At 35.6% G+C, this 20,844-nt stretch overlaps 2 protein-coding genes and 1 pseudogene across 3 annotated transcripts; 1 reads left to right on the top strand and 2 right to left on the bottom strand.

The window, feature by feature from the left end:
- The first annotated feature begins 4,369 nt into the window (after positions 1–4,369).
- LOC120173171 lies at positions 4,370–20,566 on the top strand (annotated as a pseudogene).
- Positions 7,640–9,802, bottom strand: LOC120173113 (transcription factor MYBS3-like). 2 transcript variants are annotated; one of them, XM_039180389.1, is made up of 4 exons: positions 9,354–9,801; positions 8,447–8,655; positions 7,792–8,223; positions 7,643–7,759 (listed from the first exon to the last, which is right to left on the bottom strand). In XM_039180389.1, exons 1-4 carry the CDS (start codon positions 9,622–9,624, stop codon positions 7,724–7,726), a joined length of 948 nt encoding a protein of 315 aa, XP_039036320.1. In that variant the 5' UTR covers positions 9,625–9,801; the 3' UTR covers positions 7,643–7,723. The 2 variants fall into 2 exon arrangements, with proteins under 2 accessions (XP_039036319.1, XP_039036320.1); XM_039180388.1 differs by having other exon boundaries at positions 7,640–8,223; positions 9,354–9,802.
- On the bottom strand, positions 10,664–16,101 carry LOC120173114 (E3 ubiquitin-protein ligase HOS1-like). Its single transcript, XM_039180390.1, is given in 14 exon segments — positions 10,664–10,895; positions 10,897–10,961; positions 11,061–11,790; positions 11,952–11,967; positions 11,969–12,096; positions 12,424–12,921; positions 13,655–13,813; positions 13,912–14,183; positions 14,186–14,306; positions 14,654–14,802; positions 14,805–14,828; positions 14,922–15,056; positions 15,197–15,590; positions 15,928–16,101. Coding segments are annotated over 14 exon segments (2,895 nt in total). The 5' UTR covers positions 16,048–16,101; the 3' UTR covers positions 10,664–10,811.
- Positions 20,567–20,844: the final 278 nt, after the last annotated feature.

Below are 20,844 nucleotides of genomic sequence, written 5' to 3'. Positions count from 1 at the left end.
TGCAATCATAAGTAATAATTCATTCATTTGCGCACTATTTATGATACCTTTAAACTCAATCTAAAATAAACACTAACCTTATCGACCTCCCACCATGCAGGATAAGTTTAGCTTGTCCATTGCCCAACGCAAATGATCATCTCGTTGATTCTTCAAGTGAACGGCGTTAAAAGACGTCGGCATATTTGTATATCGTGTATTTCTTTTATTTTCCTTAAGTTTCCTAATTATTAGAAGACGTGAAACCCACGCATCGATATGCTGTTTTACAAAAAAAGACATATATTAGTAACTTGCATAAATTTTTAAAAAAATAATCAAATTAAAATATAAGAAAATATAAGACTTACCCCTCCATCGAAATAGCCATTGTCTTCGACCCCTAATAATACGCCCCACCAAGACCGATCAAGCAACAAATAGATATCATCGTTGAGCTTCCATATGTCAGTGAAACACCCCTGGCTCTGCTCATGTAGATAAAAATCAAATGCGGTCTTAGCCCAAAGGGTGTAATCCAGAATTGTGTCCGGTAGTTGTTTCCTCTCCACTTCAGATACCGGTATGGTACTGGTCGGTAACTCATACGAGAGCCAACTTGAATCTATCATGTCCGGCACATCAGAGGGTTTCTCAAGAATCCTACATATGACGCCATGTGATCGGGCTCTTGAATGGTGGGGGGGACATCTTCAACGATGACAGTGGCCTCTTGAACGGTGGGAGGGGACTCTCGAGGAATGATAGAGGCCTCTTCAACGATATGAGTGGACTCTTGAGGGATGACAGGCGAGTCGGGCTTCTTCTTGCGGTGTCTTCGCTCTATTGGGGTGTACGGAGACTTAATAGCACGTGCACACCGTCTGATGCGTGAACTCTGTCGTGCAAGAAAAACCCGACGTAAAGCATCCACCTTATCGGTCCGCTAATAATTAAATACAAATATCAGTAAATAACATACATGATATTTAAACAGTGAAAACAAAGACAAATATATTCAAACTTTCAACCAAAAGATAAAACAAAGACAATACTAACTTCACAGTGTTAAAGAATACACAATTTAGCAGAATTGGCAGCAACCGAATAAATTTACTTCAACCAAAAGACAAAACAAAACAATACTAACTTCACAGTGTTAATAAACAGTTTAGCGTATTGACAGCAACCGAATAAATTTACTAAGCAATCTAAGTGAAATGATTAATTTAAGTGAAATTACGAGTAAATTATCATCAAGTTAAATACGGAAAATCTTAACTTACCTTGCGTAGAGTATGAACTTAATTCTACAACGATACTACCATCTCACGTAGAGCGGCAACCTCACCACGTAAAGTAGACACCTCCACACGCCATGCACCATCGTTATCGCGTAGAGTACTGATCTCCTCACGCAAGGCATTGACCTCATCACGTAACTCCTTGACTCATCCCGGAGGTGGAGAACAGGGAGATAGAAGTCGTGGCATTTGCCGGTCGCCTATCATGAGGTGATGGTGGAGAAGAGGCTCGATGTGTGACGAGATAGGTGATGGCTCTCGTTGTAGAGGTGTATAGTCGGGTCGATCAGGTGATGGCTCTGGGTGAGGTGATAGCTCTCGAAGTAGAGGAAGTGGAGGCTGCTCATCATTCGTGCCATCAAGAAAATGCTGACTAGCTTGCCACCAATCAGTGGCAAGCTCACCCCGTGGGTGTCAGTCTCATTAATTGAATGTTGGTCTCCTAAAAATAAAAAACTCAAACAAAGTTAAACGTCTAATAAACTTGTTATATGATAGTATTTGTGTTAACTTACATTATTTATTGTCGCATATGGTATTAAGTCTTCCCAATCCAACAGACGTTTCCTCTTCCAGGAATAGCCCTAGAAATATCATTTGAGGTTTTTAATGCATATGTCCGCATGCTGGGGAAAGCTCGAATATCCAAATCTACAAACAATATAATACAACATTAGTAATTGTTAAATAATTAATTATAATTTTGAAACATTATAGAAATTCTTACCTTAAAGGCCCAAACAAAGCCTGACAAAGTGTATTTCGACCCATCGCCCCGTAACTTTTGCGGTCATCAAAGGCAGACGACTTAGTCCAGGTATCTTTCCATATATACGAACCCACGGAAACAGATTCCATGCATTTAGGTCCTCTACCAATAATATTAGCTCCTGAGGAATAGGTTGTCTGGCTCTCTGCCTAAAAAGCCGGCATACAAAAGTAGTAGAAGGCATACTCAGACAACATCGACATCATTCATCCGAGTAAAACCATCTTTCTTATTAACAATTTCTTCATGTCGTCGACGTGTAAGTTCGGCTTCTCTATTGACTCATCAGGAAAAACCCTGGATAACCATGATGGGCGGGTGATATGACGAGTGTACCGGCCTACATCATCGTGTCCGAATCGTAGACCAGTGATTAAGCAGAACTCCTTCAGCCCAAAACAAGTATACGCCGGTGGAAAATGAATCCATATCTCTTCCTCACCACGTTGTATACTGTCGGGTAGATCGCTAGTCATGGTCTGAAGCCGCAAATGGGTCAAATTAGCATCTCCACCCGGATGTTGTACTCTCAGCCATGGCCCGAAGCAGGTTTCCTCAAACAATTTCTTTGTGCAGGTGAAAGCTTCGAAGCAATTGTAGTGGCTAGGCTAACTTTATTCCTTATGTCAATGAAGCCGAAATTTTTTTATACAAAACAATAAACATACCAAGTTAGATATACCAAAACTACACTGTGAAGGTATACCAAAAACAATAACAAAATAGTAGTTTATTCTTGAAACTAATTTGCAACACTGTTTTGTCTTTTGGTTGAAATGAAAATCGCAACGAGATAATGAAAATCGCAACGCGAAATGACTATCGCAACGAGAGAATCGCAACGCGAAATGACTATCGCAACGAGAGAATCACAACGCGAAATGAAAATCGCAATGCGATTTTGGTTTCGCGTTGCGATTTTCATTTCGCGTTGCGATTCTCTCGTTGCGATAGTTATTTCCGCGTTGCGATTTCATTCTCGAAACTATTCTTCTTCTGCATTACTTCAACCAAAAGACAAAACAAAGACAAATACTAACTTCACAGGCTAAACAATTTAGCAGTATTGGCAGCATCAAAATTTAATAAGAAATCTAAGTGAAATGGTTAATCTATTATTGAAATTACCAGTAAAACTTATCATCAATCTCAATATGAAAAACCTAAAATAATGCAAAAATTTCAAAAAAAAAAAAACTAACCCTCGGATGTTGATTTTCCATTTCTGAATGATTGTGAGGGATTTCTGACCGTGAATGGTTGTGAGGGATTTCGCCGGCGATGGGGACGGAAATCTTCGGAGATGGGACGGATTTCGCCGTAGAGAGTGAGATGGAGATGGGACTGAGTTGTGATTTTAGGTTTGAGGTTATGAGTTGCGATTACTGTGGACGGTTCAGTTTCCGATATATTAAGAAAAAATTCGTGTTTGGAATTTGAAAAAAAAAATACGCGTTACATGCGCTATGTAAATTGCATTGCGATAGTAAGATTCGCATTGCGATTTACGTATTTGCATTGCGATTTTCCTAATTCGCATTGCGATTTATTTAATCGCGTTGCGATTTATGTATTCGCATTGCGAATTATGAAAATCGCAACGCGAATACGTAAATCGCAATGCGAATTAGAAAAATTGCATTGCGATAGTCAGTATCGCATTGCGATTTACGTATTCGCGTTGCGATTTTCATAATTCGCAACGCGAAATTGGAAAATCGCATTGCGATAGTCATAATCGCGTTGCGAATCTAGAAACTGATTTGCGATAATGGAGATCGCGTTGCGAATTAGCGATCGCATTACGATTTTGTTAGTCATTTTGGCAAATCCTAAAAAAGTTGGTTAAAATCGTATATTATATGAGATTTTTGGTCACTGAGGTTATTTTCTCTAAATTTTATCATATCATATTCAACAGATTAACATTCATCTTAAGATGCCATTAATTTTTTTATCAAAAATAAATAAACTTAGAATATATAAATAATTAAATGATATTTTATAATTTTTAATAATTAAATTAATTATTATTGTGTTTACTGACTCTGCTCCCTCGTCTCTGCAGCTTGTCAAACGCACAGTTACCGCAACACACGCCTATTGGCTGCCCGTCTAGCCCTCACGCCTGTTAATCCCTAGTCTCGTTTTGATAGGCCTATATAACATTCAAAATATACTGACAATCAGCTCAACTACAACTCGCCTACAAATTTAGAATGACGATGGACACCGTCGATCCCAATATCTGATCTCATTCAAATTTTGTGAATTGGATAATATTCCAAAATTAATCATAATGATTATAAAGAAATATTTTAGTTTTATAATTAAATATGTTTTTGTTTTCGCGTATTGTTTTCTTTTTAATTTGAGTTTAGATAATGACATCTATATATATTTGGGTGTCTATGTTTTATATAAAAATTTATAAAGAAACTTCATTTTTTTAAAGTGATGTCAAATTTTAATATTTTTTATATAAAATTTAGATAAATGTGTAAAATGACACCATTGTCGCAAAAAAATTACAGCAATATCAAAGCTTATGCTCGTACTGGGAACTAAAAGCCCAAAGCTTTATGGATTTTCATTTTCATTGCTTGAATGATTAAGTTTTGGTTTTTTTTCAATACCGAAAATTAATTGTCCCAATAAGGCACACCAAATTTTTTTTTTGGCAATCTACGATAATACTATAGTAAAAGGGTGATTCGTCGCCTCAAGTAACGAATTTTGTTCGATATATTATTTTAATGGTCACAATTTAGTGAGTCTCATGTGGGCTATTATTTAATGTATTTAACACACTCGTCACCTCGACGTGAAGAGTCTTTAAGAAATTATATTTTTTAAAAGTGATTTGTAAAATTAATTAAAATATAAAAATCCGATGTAACTCATCGTCAGGGTGACAAGTTCCGCGTGAATTAAAAAACTAGTAGTTTGGAGTTGATTTTTTATAAAAAAGTAGTCTTTTGTAGTTATTGGGATTGGGGTTATGAATAAGGGTTGGTGTTAGGATTTTATTATCTATTGTTACGAAAAAAATTGAGAAAAATTGTAGTTTCTAAAGAATTCCAAAAAAATATCTTCTCATAAAAGTGTTACGCCTTGATTTCGACCTGTACCCAACTACATTTTTACATGGTTTTAATGTAAAACCGACATTGATTTCGGCTCTGGTTGAACGTTGGAGGTCCGAGATGCATATTTTTCATTTTCTGAGTGGTGAAGCGACGATTACGTTGGAAGTTGTCACTTATCAACTCGATGTTCCAATTAATGGTGCGACCGTGAGGCGGAACAATTACAATTGATTCAGTGTTTTTCAAGAAGTTTTGCGAAGGATGCCGTCGCTCGAGGTCTTAGAAGGGTATCGGATACGAATCACTTGATTGGAGATCGAATTTAAAGTGACGAACGATTCTACCGAGGATGAGCTCATATTTGCAGCCAGAGCGTTCTTCTCCAATTGATTGGAGAGATATTATTAATAGATAAATCCAGTAATTTGGTACACACTCAATATCTTCTTATATTAAATAATTTTATTGAGTGTCATAATACTAGTTGGGCTTGACGATTTTTGCCTTTTTATACCAGGAACTATACAAGGCTATAATCGTCGAAAAGGGACAAAAAGCCGATGTAGCGGTTGTCTATTATTGTTACAGTCTTGGGCTTGATATCGGTTCCCTTTTTTATGCTAATTACATCAACCTCGATTGAGTTTCCTCTTGCTGCAAGGTAATTTCTTAACTTTATTTTTTAACTACATTTTAATTTGTTTTTAATTTTAATATTTTTCAGATACCACCATAAAATAACGAGACCAAGTTGTCGGATGGAACTAAAAAAGATATATGAACGAGGATTGACATTGTCGGTCGACGTGTGATAAATATTCAACTGCATTATATTAGTTATTTTTATTATTTTTTGAAATTGTTTAACTTTACATAAACTAACTTTTATAATTAATGTTTACAGTCTTTTTGGCTTCCGTATTGTGACGAAGAGATATACCGGTTACTGCCAACGATATTTTTAATGGGCCAGAGCTATGGTGTGTTGTAACGTCTTTATTACACATTGTGATTGTTGAGATGCACGCTGCAGATAGATTATTGTGATAGTTTGTGTCTCATTAACCAATTCATACTCAAATATTTGATATAGAGGAGCTCCATAGAATTGATACACGTGGGGAGTATATCGAAAATTGACCGAGGAAGAACATTGTCTACATTGAGTAATGGAATCAATGTAATTTTATCGGTCACTGTGCGTTACGAGATTACATATATCGACTTAGATTTTGACCTTTCTCCCTATATCCGAAATTATGAAGCAAATGAGAAATCATATTTCGCGACACCAGAGGAGATGGAAGAATGGGAACAACACAAGGCCAGATTCGCAAAGTCGAAGAAATCATCGTCATCTTATTCTTCTGCTTCTACCGATTATTTTGCATCTCAGGCTAGTTTTGATTGTTATCCTCCATATCATACTTTAACCGAGACTCAGTCGACTTGGGTTGGAGGTTCATAGATGCAATTCAACACATTCAAGCATTTTCGACATAACATGCGGGTGAGGGTGAATGTAATCATATAATATATGGTCAACAAGGTAGCCAAGTCGATTCAATGACGACAATGATGGAGTCAAATACCATAAGTATCTCGTCACTGTCTTTTTAAGGTGAATTTTGGAGTGTGTTCAATACACCTTCTCTTCAAGAAGCAAATGAAGATGTAGACGAAACGACCCCGGCGTACTCGACGAGCCCTACGCTATTATCATTCTACCACTCTTCAGTATCATCAATAACTAAGAAAACATAAATAACTTTTATTATATGTGTACTAATTTGTAAAAACTCTTTTATTATTTTTGTAATAAAATTATTAATTTACTTTTTTAAATATATATATATATATATATATATATATATATATTAATCTGACTGAACTGATTACCTCGAGGTGACGACTTTCATGATGAACGTTGGCATTTGATCGTTGTTTTTGCATGTTGCCCCACGGCTCTAAACCGCTAGTTTTTTTTAATTCAGAGGGAGCTCGTCACGTCCATCGATTTTTTTCTTTTTATTTTTTAATTATTTACAAAATATTTCAAAAAAATATTTTTTCAAAGAACTTGTCACGTCAAGGAATAGTTTCGTTAAATACATTAAAATAATAGCTCACATAAACCCACTAAACTGAGACCAATAAATAAATATCTAATAAAACTCGTCACCTCAAAATGATAAATTCCCCCTATACTATAGCATTTACTGTATATTGAAAAAGTGTCTTATTAGGCCAAACAATTTTCGGATTTTCAGTATTGGGCCAAAAAACTCCTAAGTTTTGCCTAATAATTCAACGTACTCAATAGTACGACGCTGAAGAACAAGGACCTAATAGTAAAAAGATGTTATAACACTAATCAAAATTATATAACATGATTAATTGTCTTTAATTGTTTGCTTATTTTTTAAAAGATTAATTGATGCAATTTTAAAATAACAAGTACTTATTTAGGTTATTTCCCAACATAAATGTATAACAAATCAAAATCGTACTGCTCGTAATTGTCCTTCTATTAACAACAATCTGTAAAGCTCACAGACCCTGAACTAACCTAAGGCGGAGGTTCAAGATAAAGTTGGTCTTAAACGGCATGGATTGGGCTCCCATTTAAACTACGAGAAGCCGGATTGGCATGGAAAGCAGATTGCCTGGATGATCCGTCGAGTCTTAATGAAAGTGACGATGGGCGATTGTCACCGATACATTCTCCCAAACTCAGTTTCGACATGCCCACCAGCTCGTCGACATTGATCGGGCTTGTCGAATGTACTGCTGTTGGCTTGACCACTTCATGTGTGTCAGTCTTGATCGGTTCTGTGTTGTAACCCATCCAATACGGAAATAGTAACGGAAAGAATGGTGGGCGATGCACTACCGGGTAACAGGGTTGCGAGCTCTCCATTGTTGGAGGAACTGGTTCCCCATCGTTCGAATCATAGGAATCCATTGCTTCGTCTTCTTCATCCAATGGAGGAGGAATACACAACTGGTCATTGCTCTGTGTTTCAGCTTGCGGAGGCTCTGCAGAGAACAAATCCTGTGATACCATCGGTGTATCGCCCGACTGCAAGAAAGTGAAGAACACCCCGAAATAACTCAGTTAAAATAGGCGATGTTACTCAGATTCGGGATTAAGTGCACTAATGAAATGATAAACTCCAACAACAAAGAACAAATCTCCACGGACAATAATGCAAACCTCAAGGATATGTCCATCCTATTCATAACTATTCATACAAAAATTAATGACAATTGAGGTATCATTCAATAGAGAGAAGGGCACTAACTTCATCCGCTATGATATCGAAAAGGCTGGAACGCCTTTTTCTCCTAGAAACATTGGTCTGCCTGATGAAATATTTCTGAGCATGGCTAGCTACTTGAGTAGGAGTTCTTGATATAACATAATTGCGCGAGATTCCGCGCCAATCACCTTTCCCAAGCTTCTGCAGACCAAGTAGAAACATCCGATGCTCCTCTTCAGTCCAAGGAACACCTGCAAAACAAATTACAACCCAATTCAACTGCGGAAACTACGTATGCCCTTTCTTACCATACTAATACTTCAACAAACCGATGAGCGGAAGGATCACCTAGCCATTGCTATCACCTTGTAAACTCTCGACTTTTAATATCATGAGCGACGTATAAATGATCAATATGTTTAGTGTGTCCAAAACTAGAAACATGTTGCTAGCCATCAAGCACAAACATATATGTAAAAAAACATTATATGAAGCTCAAAACTCGATCGAGAATAAAATCCGGTAATCATTCATTTGGAATGAAAATTAATCCCAAAAACTTAAGATCATATCATAAATATTCAACAATTCCTTTAGAACCCATTGAATGGCATCGGTGATAAAAAGGATTGTTTTTCTCCCTAGAGGTCCCGGATTTGGGCAGCTGATGCGTGCAAGTTATCATGACTAAGAAAAATTCTAATATGATACTACTTTATAACCATCCAACTATTTAAAAAAACGATTTTGAATTTGTCTAAGTGAACCTATTCCATATCTATATTTGAGCAGAAGCAAATACTCAAGAATTTTGAACTCTTACTCATATCATCATCAGTCATCACTCATGGTCTTTAACCTAATTACCCAAATAATAAAAACTTAAAAACAATTAAGCAAATAATAAAATAAGAAAAACAGTCATTTTAGCCCATGAAAGAAATGAAACCTTTCTTCCTATCACGACTGGAAGACGATCCAGGGACAAAATCCTCAGAAGCATAACCATCGGCGTGATCTGGGCCGTCACCGGGCGAGCCCGACCCGTTTCCGTTATGCAAGACTGAATTCGAGCAGGAGAATTGGGATAAGTTACTCATACTGGCGCTCTTCCGAATCAACCCGTCAGTCAACCGAACTCCGAACAGCTTGACCCCACGGTTCGGGCAGGTCCGGTAATTGTGCCCGTTGTGGCCGCAATGCGAGCAGCGACGCGCCATTTTTGAAGGTCGGTGGTTTCGTTTAGGATCAGGTCAGTTAGGGAAGTATAGAGATAGATTGGAATCGGATATTGGATGATGAATCAGACCCGAAGCACATCCAAGCTAATGCTAGGGCTTTGCTTTTGAACCTCAAACAAAAACGAATTTGACCTCTTGCTTTATATGGTTCCTTTCTTTTGGACCGTCTGTGTGTTATTTATAGGAGAGAAAAAATGGAGAGACAAGACAATATCCGCATGATACATTATCTTTCTTTTTTTCTCTCTCCAATTATTACAGATGAAATTAAATGATCTGGTCCTTCGCAGGTGTTTTGCAAACATTTAGATACGACACGTGTACGGTATGATTGTCCCTGGGAAGTCCGGATCCAAAATGAAAAGTTTGGTTGATATATTTGGACCGTCCACATGGAGAAGGAAAGTTCTTTAAAATGAGACGTGTAGCATATTATAGCGGATAATATTGAAGATAAAACTAAAAGGGATTTATTATACAAAGCTTTATCCAGAGTAACAGGTATTTTATCGTTCTTTTTTTCACTTACGGACCCAACAAAATAAAACTATTGTTCTAATAATCCTTTTTATGTTCTATTCAAAAGTATTAATTATAATCTCTTTTTAGTGGGACCAAATTGCTAATCGACGGCTCTGATCTTCGGATCCTAATAGATGTGATTAATACAATGAAATTCATTCTTAAACAATGTTTTAATTTTCCAAGCTTTATTTTTTTTTCTGCCTTTCCATATTGGCCCCTTATCTACTCGTGTTTTGTTTCATCTTAACGTGTCTGTATATATAATCTACATACTTCTGAACATTCCTCAAATCAAGTATAATTTGCACTTAACTACAATTAAACCTAAATCCTCCTAGACAATACAATAACAATTTCTTAAATCAAAATATAATATGCACTTAGATACATTTATCATGCTCAATGCTAATGATTAAGATAGAATTTATTTCTCTTCTCTATTCTTCTACATCAAAACACTGGATTAAAAAGTGTCCTTTAACTGTGGATGTAATTGGCTGGCGACCTGTTCAATCCAATTGCAACATAATAACTTACACTCTGTTTCATTTTTCTAACATTCAGCATTGCCTGGATAGTATCATTACACGAATCTTAAAACACCAAAATTATGGGCCATCCTTCATGACCAACGAGGTCTTTCATCTTCTCAAGAATCTCCTCCTTCGCCCCCTCACCGGGGTTGCACCAACTTGCATGGTTCTGTCCGGACTTTGCCCTTCATCAACCGCTCGTTTCATCGGATCTCCATCTTGGTCCTTCCTGTGCATTTCTGTCCTCCAAAGACCTCTCTCCCTGGCTGCAAATATCCAAAACAGGAAACAAAGTGTAGAAATCCTCCGCATTCTGAAGTTAAAAGGAAAATAAAGTGTAGAAATCGAAATCTTTACCTCCAGAGCCATCCATTAAGTCTTCAGTAGGAAGCACATTCCGATGACCGTCATCTCTATCTGATTGACCCCTCTTAGCAGAAATATTTGGTTGTAAGTTATGTGCCAAACCTTTAAACAATCCAAAGTTACTGCTAGGTGTAGAGGCAGGATTAGCTGTCAACCTCCGGGAATAAGGAGGACTTGCATTGTGGACTTGTTTAACAAACCCATTTTGCTCAGACTCTGAAATGATTTTATCAGGTTGTTTTTCTCGTAGGTGTCTGCTTGAAAGCTCTCTTGATGAACTCTGACCGATACCTTTTAATGGTGTAGCAAATATGGGACTTGCACGATGAATTCCAGGACTAAAGATGTTCTCAAATTTGAAGTTTTTGCTTCCTTCAACGTTTGATAATCTTTCTGCATCTACAAATAATTTCCCAGGGAGAATTGATGTAGATACATGGGTCCCGGCTTCAACATGAGCATTGTTGACATATTCACCCAATATTTTAGGAATTTCAGAAACGGGTTGTCTCAAAGGAGTAGCCATATGGTCTGGTTGAAGAACAATAGATTCAGAAGTGGAGGGAACCAACAAACTCGCTGATTTTGGTTCTTGCAATTCACGGAAACCAGTTCTTGTTGGCGTTTCGTCCTCCTGATGAGAAGTAACTAATATATCAGGCAATGTTCCAGTCTTCACTTGTTGTTGAAGGACTTCTGGAAGCAATTCTATACCTTTATCCTATTGAAGAGAGGGTACGCAAGTCAGTAGATTCTCAATAAAAGCTATTTGCTACTGGTAACCTTCAAGCTTCACCAAGAACGGAAAAGAAAAGATAAAAATGATAGAATTGAATTTATTTTAATAGCAGCAAAAATGACGATTAAGATTAAACAACTTACAACCAATTTTTTCCTCCTGACGATGTGATTCCATACTTGATAAAGCTTCTAGAAATTTTTCATCACCAGAATGGGCTGAAATGAAATCTTCCTCTAAGCTCCAAAGTTTAAAATTGACTTCATATGCCTCAACATACCGATAGCGCTGGATTAGTAACAGAAATCAATATAATAAGCTCCAGTAATACACTAATACATGTTAAGAATAATCTATTTAACCTAGAAAAGAAACACTCCTAAAGTGATGTTAGAATCCAATGGACTGGCCACAAATGAGAATTATATAGAATCTGACAGTTAAAATGAGATTCACAAAATCTACTTGACGCCTAAATAAAGACCAAGTATCCACGAACAAGAACCAAAATGTTGCATCATTCAATGCAGTAGTATCTGGATATTAAGTTAAAATGACATTTGACTCAAGATGATATAAATCCCTTCATTGATCTTGCATAGCTCCGTACATTACCTGAAGATAGAATACAACAAGGAGACTTCCAATAGTAGATGTGGGGTTATCAGTTGCACAATCTAACAGGCATTTGTGAATATATTTCTCCTCTTCACCATTCCACGGTAATTCTATTATTTGATCAACCACATTCCTCCTGATGCATAAACAACAGAACTCAGTCACCAGTACTTCTATCCAGTCCATCCAAGACCTGCATTGACCTTTGAAGTCATCAAATGCATCCCCGCTCAGTTCATATTTGAACTTCTTTTCCCGGACTTTTATACAGATCATTCGCTGATATGCAAATGCTTCAGTCAATAGTGCACACTCCACTTTCACCCGAACAATAGTAACAGCCTCGGTAAGTGAAACCATCTGTGATCCACCATCACGGCCAGACCCGCGTATCACCATTTGTGCTGCCTTAGGATTCTGCCTTTCTAACAGAACTTGTGCAATCTTTGGATGAGTTTCTGGGCCAGAGATTTCAGGAAGAAGTTGATGACATTCCTGAAAATATGATTGTGAAAGATGATCAAAATGTAGATTTATATTAGGAGTGAGCACATCTAGAAAGACAGACAAATAGTTCTTTACTCTCACCCCCTTGAACAAGTACGATGGTTCTCCAGAAGAAATGGACCACAATAATATGGTAACTAATTAATTTAGGTTCTTTAAACTCCAAACATTTCTTTTGGATTTAGCAGAGAGGAGCTAGAGGAACTATATTAGTTCACTCAGAGATTAGTCATTAGAGGTTATAACCCACAATTCAAAAAGAAAATACCTTTTATTCTGGGTGAAAAATGAAGTCTCATATGGACAGTATTAGTAATAAACATTAAATATGATACCAGTTAGTTTAAGCTTTATCCAGCACCAGTAAAATTCACTGCATAGCAAGTAAAAACATTTAACAATATTCAAATCTTATGAGTACAGGTACGATTTCCATCAAAGCTTAGGCATGCATGCTAGAATTATAATCCGTTTAGCAATATACTTCAATACTCACTTTCTTAAGCAATTGAAGACTCATAACAGTCTACAACCACAGCACAATGTAATGACAATAAAAACCATCAAACTACTCCATTTAATGAGGTAGTGAGTGACACAGAAATTAATGGAGCAAACAGTCTAGCAAATGGTTATACAATTAATCAGAAATCTGCACACGGCAAGTAAATATGGAACTTAGACTCAAACAAGTTTCTATAAGAATAGATACAGAAATTACCAGTAAAGCTTCATGTGAGTGGTCATCCAGAAGGCAGAAAGCGAATGACTCGAGTAATGAATGTCTGCTTATACCAAAGGAGCTTGCAAAGTCATCAATGATATCCCTCCATTCTTCCTCAGGCCTTCTCCAATGCCGATCAAACAGGAAATACACAAACTACATCTCAGTTAAGAAAAATTCAATGACCGTCAATAAAAACATGCCCAAAGAACAAAAGAACCCTAAATGAAAATCAAGTTAGAAAGACAGGATACAATTGCTTGCTTGGCAAGCACCAAATCAGAAGCACCACCTAGAAAGAGGATGTCCACAGCAGCTCGAAGACTTTCAAATGGATAACATCCTGCAATGCCCCCTATTTTGGACTGGAATAAGGACAAGGCACCATTCTTCTTCAAAAAGGCAAAATCTGACTCTTCCCCCATCTCATATATGTCAAGGTTTTCTAGTGCATCTTCAATAAAAAGAGAAGCACCCTGTCCAGTGGAGTCTGCTGAGAGATCTAACAGCTCAGGCGGAGGCCACGCCGCGCAATTGCAGCCGATTTCCTTTCACGGACATGAATACGCCAGGATGTGTAATCAGCATGACGAGACCTCACATCTTCTAAGAATTGGTATCTTATACACCATATTGTGATCTCCAGATGCTGAAAATTTAAAACAAATATTGTCAAAAATATCGATTATTGCATGATTTTAAGATTGTATATTTGTTTAATTTGTCCAGTGAACTGCTAAAACAGTATCAATGCCGGCCAGCAATAATGTACAGTACCAAAAGACAAAAGATTAGCATAACCACATTGCCTCAAGAAGATCAGATAAATGAAATGACCAAATGAAAGCCATTAATTTCTCACATACTCCAAGCTCCACCTGCCAATTTAATTACTAAGCTGATTTTCAAGATTGCAGGTTCCGAGACATTGCTACAAACATATTGCTCATAAAAGATGCTAAAATATGGTTAAACATTGACTTAACAGAATCAAACCTGCTTTGTCTTCAATATGCTCTCTTGAAGGTTGCGCAAGTCATGAAGCTGTGCTGAAAGACGACCCTTGAAAGATGAGTCCAAAACTTCAAGTACATTGGATAAGCTGGCCAGATGTACAGAAAATTTTAGAAGTGAACCTAACCTATTTTCATCTCTTCTACTTCAAGATAATCTGATGAAACCAGTTAGGGACACCAGAACGCATTGTATACACAAAGACTAAATAGAATAGTTCTCAAAACATTTCATAAATTTTCAAGGATACATATACGTTGAAGTTCTGTTGCCATGTTTTTAAATGTCCACTTGACCCAATCCTTGACAACCTTCTCATCCAGCAACAAAGCTGTGACAGCATCACTGGACACAGCAGTTTCATCCATACATATATCTGTAACATCTGTTCTTTTCTGTTAATGGAAACATGGATTTCTAACAAACAACCAAGGCAGTTGTAATCAGGACATGTTATAAAAAATATAAGCAAATCAATAGGCCCTGCAATGTTAAAACGTGAACAAAAGAATAGAAAAAGGATACAATGATAAATCAAAGAAACCAAGTTATTCTCCAAGGCTACATCAAAGAAAGAATAAAGTCGCTGGACATCAGATGTGAGTTGATTATTTCTATCTTCTTTCTCGTGAAACCTCTCATCACATCTTCTAGATATGAGGCCGGCATCCATGCACTCATCGAAAAGGCGAAGGCGAAGTCTACTGTTACCACTTTTTACCATAGGGGTTCTACAAATTGGACAAACATCATAGCGTTGACTACACTCCGCGCATAGAGAAGCATGTCCGCACGAGTTTAATGCATACTGTACGTAACGCCCACAGCTTCTTAAGTCTCTAGCTGCTCGACAGTGCTCAATTTTCGCCTCATTGACTAACTCACTAAGGTCGATAGTTGCCAAGTGTTCCAAAGCTTCCTGAAATTGAAATTCGAACCTAATATAATTTCCCATACTAAAAATCTCCAATATACAACACTATCAGGATATGTATTAATTTATTCTGACGGTACACGAGAAGCTATAATTCATTTCAACACGACTAGTTTTTTTAATGCTTAATTGAACTTAAACCCTAGTATTTGCAAAAAGAAAAAAGATCCTAAAGACCGATTCTATGCAAGCAAATATGAACTTAATTCTCTTGTTACAGCGCCATTGCAAAGCATCAAAAAAGAATTAAGAAGTAAAAACCCTAACACTAAGAAACGCAAAGTGCCAAGGGTTTTCACAGTTGAGGGTTAGGGAAGAGTACCTGAACGGCTCGGCTACTGAAGTTGGGTTGAAGAGGAGGAGAAGCTGGTGATCTAAAGGTTCCGCCATTACGAATGGGGGACGAAGAGAAAAGAGGACCGTTGATTTCCGATTTCTCCATTTAGTTTTTCAATTCTGGTAATGGATTTGCCTGGGGAAAGTAAAGTTTGAGTATTTTCAAGCCTTTAAGGGCTTAGGGCTGGGCTGATTCAGCTGCAGTTTTTAAATAGGGAAAATAAATAAAATTATATAAATCGAAATTTGAATCGTTGGATATTTTAAAATTAGGGTAAAGTATATAAATGGTCACTGAACTTTTTAGATACTTGCATTTAGGTCCCCAAACTTTTAAAACTTGTAATATAATCACCAAATATTTAGTTCGTTTGAAATATGGTTCCCGACGTAACGGTCGTTTCACTACATTTAAGGTAAATTATATAAATGGTCACTAAATTTTCAGTCACTTGCATTTAGGTTCCCCCAACTTTTAAAACTTATAACACAATCATCAATTACATTCTAAACCTCAAAATTCAAAATACTTCAATTACATTCTAAACCTCAAATTCCAAAATGTTTCAATTACATGCCCAACCCCAAATTCATAATCCATTCTAAAAATATGTCATAGCAAAATGAACTTGAAGCAACAACCTTAAACCCTCAAAACATAATCGTTTAAAAAAAAATTAACCAACTATAAGTGAACAATAAGTGATTATGTTGGGTTTATGGTTATGTTGGACCTAAATACTCAATTCAGTTTATAAAATAGTTGACTCTAATTTTTTTTATTTGAGTTTATAAAATTTAAATAAAGTTGAATTGAATTTTCGAGTTTCTGTTTAAATTTAATTATAAATATTTATCATATTATAATATTATTTGATTCCAATTCAGTTCAGTTTATAAAATAATTGACTCGAAATTTTTTCGATTTGAGTTTATAAAATTTAAATCAAGTCGAATTGAATTGAATTTTCGAGTTTCTGTTTAAATTTAATTATAAATATTTATAATACTATAATTATTTGATTCTAATTTAAATAGTTTTTTAACCATATACAATACATATATTTCTTCATATTTTTCCATATGTTATATACATATATCATACAGAGTTAAGGAACTTAACTCAAACTTAAAAATCAATCCACTAATTACTAAAAATTTTGAGATATTCGAGTTGTATTTTACAACTCGATTTTAACTTGAAATTTTTTTAAGTTGAGTTTATGAAATTACAACTCAAAGTCAATTTGTATCAAAATTTTTGAATCAATTCAAGTCGATTTTTTTTTTCAAATCGAATTGAGTATTGTTCACTTATAGTTGGTTAAATCTAACTTTTCAATCCTAAACACAACATAATCACTTATTGTTATAGACCCAAAATGAACTAAATGTTGTTGATTATGATGGGTTAATTGGTGGGGAAAATTAGCATTTAGGGTTATGTTTTGAGGGTTTAGGGTTGATGCTTTAAGTTCAATTTATTTATAGCAGATTTTGAGAATGGATTATGAATTTGAGGTTGGGCATGTAATTGAAGTATTTTGGAATTTGAGGTTTAGAATGTAATTGTAGTATTTTGAACTTTTGGGTTTAGAATGTAATTGATGATTGTGTTGCAAGTTTAAAAAGTTGGGGGACCTAAATGCAAGTGCCTGAAAAGTTCAGTTACCTTTATATAATTTACCCTAACGGTAGTGAAACGGTCGTTACGTTGGGACCATATTGCAAACGAACTAAATATTTGGTGACTATATTGCAAGTTTTAAAAGTTAAGAGACTTAAATACAAGTTTCTGAAAAATGCAGTGACCATTTATATTTTACCCTCAATATTATTATATGTTCTATATAATCTTCTATTCTTCTCTTACATGCCCATCATTTTTAGACTCTGTGTCTATCTTCAACTCTCCCATGTTCAAAATATTTTCCATCCCTGAACTACCAGACAAGAAAAAGTGTTTGGCCAAAGCGAAAAAAACTAAAGATGGTGGGAAAGGAAGATCTAGGTTTGAGTCTTAGCTTGAGTTTTCCCCATAACCACCACCCTCTACAGCTAAATCTCAGGCCTTCGCTTGTTCATTCCACTGCTAATTCTTGCACTTCTCCTTCTGGTTTAACCCTAGCAAATCCTCATGGAATGATTCTTCTTCTCCTTCAGGTTTGTTTTATTGTATCCTCTGTCACTTTTATTCTTTGCATGGGAACATCTCAGCTGTTGGATCTCGTTTTTTTTCCTTCTTTTTCCCGAGAACCAAACAATGCTTCGGTATCATTTTCCCCTGATAAATTCAACCCAATCCAAACAAAAAGAAAAATAGTACAATTTTTTGTCTTTTTTTGACAATAGTATTCAATTCCAGTTTTCTTATTTTACATGCAGATCATAACTCGGAATCTTTCCGGGCCGAGACTGAATCATTTTTCAGAGGAATCGACATCAACATATTGCCATCGGCAGTCGATTGTGAAGAAGAAGCTGGAGTTTCATCTCCAAACAGCACGATATCAAGCTTAAGTGGAAAAAGGAGCGAGAGAGAAGGGAACGGTGATGATCTCGAGATCGGAAAAGCCTATTCTCGTGGCATCAGCGTCGAAGAAGAAGGCGACAGTTCGAGAAAAAAGCTTAGACTTTCTAAAGATCCGCTACTCTCGAGGAAAGCTTTGAAGAACACAGCACTCTCAAGACTCAACCCCGTAAGTCCTTGTTCAAAGAGAAACCTTCAAAATCACTGTTTGGTTGCTAAGAATATAACTATTTTCTCAGTAACCAAACACGAATCACTTGACTGATGAACGAATGACTTTGAATATATTTGCAGAAGCAAAATTAGCATTGGCTAAGCAGCTTGGATACGACCCAGACAAGTCGAGGTGTGGTTTCAAACAGAAGGGCCAGGTAAGAGAATTTCTCCCACTCTTTCGGCAATTACGTAAACTTAGGGATTGTGCGTTTGGTTTATGGAATGTAAGATTATCAGTGAAAATAAAGATTATCAGGGAATATAATTACTGAGAATGTTGTATTTTGTGTTTGGTTGGTTTAGCAGGAATGTAAGATTACCGTTTGGTTAAAGGAATAAAATATTATTAGAATGTGTATTTAACCAAATTATTCTTATTATATATTTGTATAATATTACAAATTGTAAAATATTTATATATTTTCTTTAAAAAATTAAATTCATAATATTTATATAATTTTTTTTATAAAATTAAAAATATAAAAAAAATTTAATGAAAGGGTAAAAAAATTTTAATCCATGAACTTCATATAAAATTTTAATTATAGAATTTTTTTTATAAATCTAAAATAATTTAAGGATAAATTTATAATTTAACATTTGTAGATTTTTATTATTCAATGACAGAAGAAATATATTTTTGAAAAAAATAAAAATTTAAGGACATTTTAGTCCAAAATGCCGGTAATGTTACAATACCTAAGGGAAGGGAGGTAATAACATTCTGGATAATATACCCCAAAAATCTACTATTGTTAATAAAACATTACCGGGAATGAGATTCCCGACCAACTAAACATGAGAATGTGGGATTCCCATCCCATGAAAATCTTAGTGAAATGACATTTAGTTTGATATTATTTACTAAATATAGGATTTGCGGATTTTTTTTTATGCAGGACCAAGCTGAAGCAGGCGGAGGTTGATTGCGATTTCCTTAAGGGCGTGTTTGGTTCCCATCATATTAAACTACCGAGAGAATAAAATGTCATTTATTCTTTTGGTTGTTCAATAATTTTATTTTTTGGTAATTTTTTATTCTCAACAATGATATTTTGGGATATATTACCGGGGATATGATTACTCATTCGCTTAGGTATTATTGAATTACCGACGTTTTGGACTAAAATGTCCTTAAATTTTTTTCTCTAAAAAATATCCTTCTTATATCGTTGAATAATAAAAACTATACGATAGTTAAATTATAAATTTATTCTTAAACTATTTTAGATTTATAAAAAATATATATAATTAGAATTTTATATGAAGTTCAATAGTTAAAATAAAATTTTACCCTTTCATTAAACATATTTATCTTTTTAATTTTGTAAAAAAATTTATATAAATTTAAAATATTTAAATAAAATATATAAATTAATTATAGTAATATTATATTATAATTCAACTTATTAAAAAAATAAATATATAATAAGGACAAATTGGTAAAATATACATTCCAATAATCTTTTATTCTTTTAACCAATCACTGTAATCTTACATTCCTGTTAAACGAATTAAACACAAAATACAATATTTCCATTAATTTTATTCACGCCGATAATTCTATTTCTACTGATAATCTTACATTCCGTGAACCAAACGCACCCTAAGAGATACTGTGAAAATCTGTCGGAGGAGAACCGACGGTTGCAGAAGGAAGTTCAGGAGTTGAGAGCACTGAAACTTTCCTCCACGCAGTTCTACATGCAAATGACCCCGCCAACCCCCCCTCACCATGTGCACGTCATGTGAGAGGGTGGCGGTCTCACCCAACTCGCCATCCACTGCCGTCGATCCACACACCCAAAACAGGCCCATACACGTTAATCCTTGGGCCCCGTCCGCAGCGATTGCCGACGCTCTTCGTCATCGATCGTGATAATAGGCTACATGCAAGGGTATTTCGGTCAACGTGAAAGGACTCGAGATGTTGGAATTAAAAGATACGGTGGTTAGAATGTGGATTTTGTTGGGTCTTTCATGTTTTGTATTGTCGGCCCAACAAAGCTTTTGACATATTTAATTAGTTTAATTTAATCTTTTTTGGTGTTAATCAGAGATGTTAATTACATCTTCCTTTTGTATTTTTCTCGTACATAATATATAGTTTTGGGATTGTGTGGGGACAAAAATTGCACCTGTATTATAGGATCTTTA

The sequence above is a fragment of the Hibiscus syriacus genome, unplaced genomic scaffold (genome assembly GCF_006381635.1).
Source record: "Hibiscus syriacus cultivar Baekdansim isolate YM2019G1 unplaced genomic scaffold, ASM638163v2 tig00111941_pilon, whole genome shotgun sequence".
Lineage (NCBI taxonomy): Eukaryota > Viridiplantae > Streptophyta > Magnoliopsida > Malvales > Malvaceae > Hibiscus > Hibiscus syriacus.
The sequence above is the reverse complement of the archived record's forward strand: the minus strand, read 5'-3'. Positions and strand labels throughout refer to the sequence as shown.

Coding starts and splice junctions, on each gene's coding strand:
- LOC120173113 (XM_039180388.1), bottom strand. CDS start 9,624: ATGGCGCGTCGCTGCTCGCATTGCGGCCACAACGGGCACAATTACCGG. Junction 8,656..9,353: donor CAGTCGTGATAGGAAGAAAG/GTTTCATTTCTT, acceptor TTTGTTTTGCAG/GTGTTCCTTGGACTGAAGAG. Junction 8,224..8,446: donor TCGATATCATAGCGGATGAA/GTTAGTGCCCTT, acceptor ACTTTCTTGCAG/TCGGGCGATACACCGATGGT.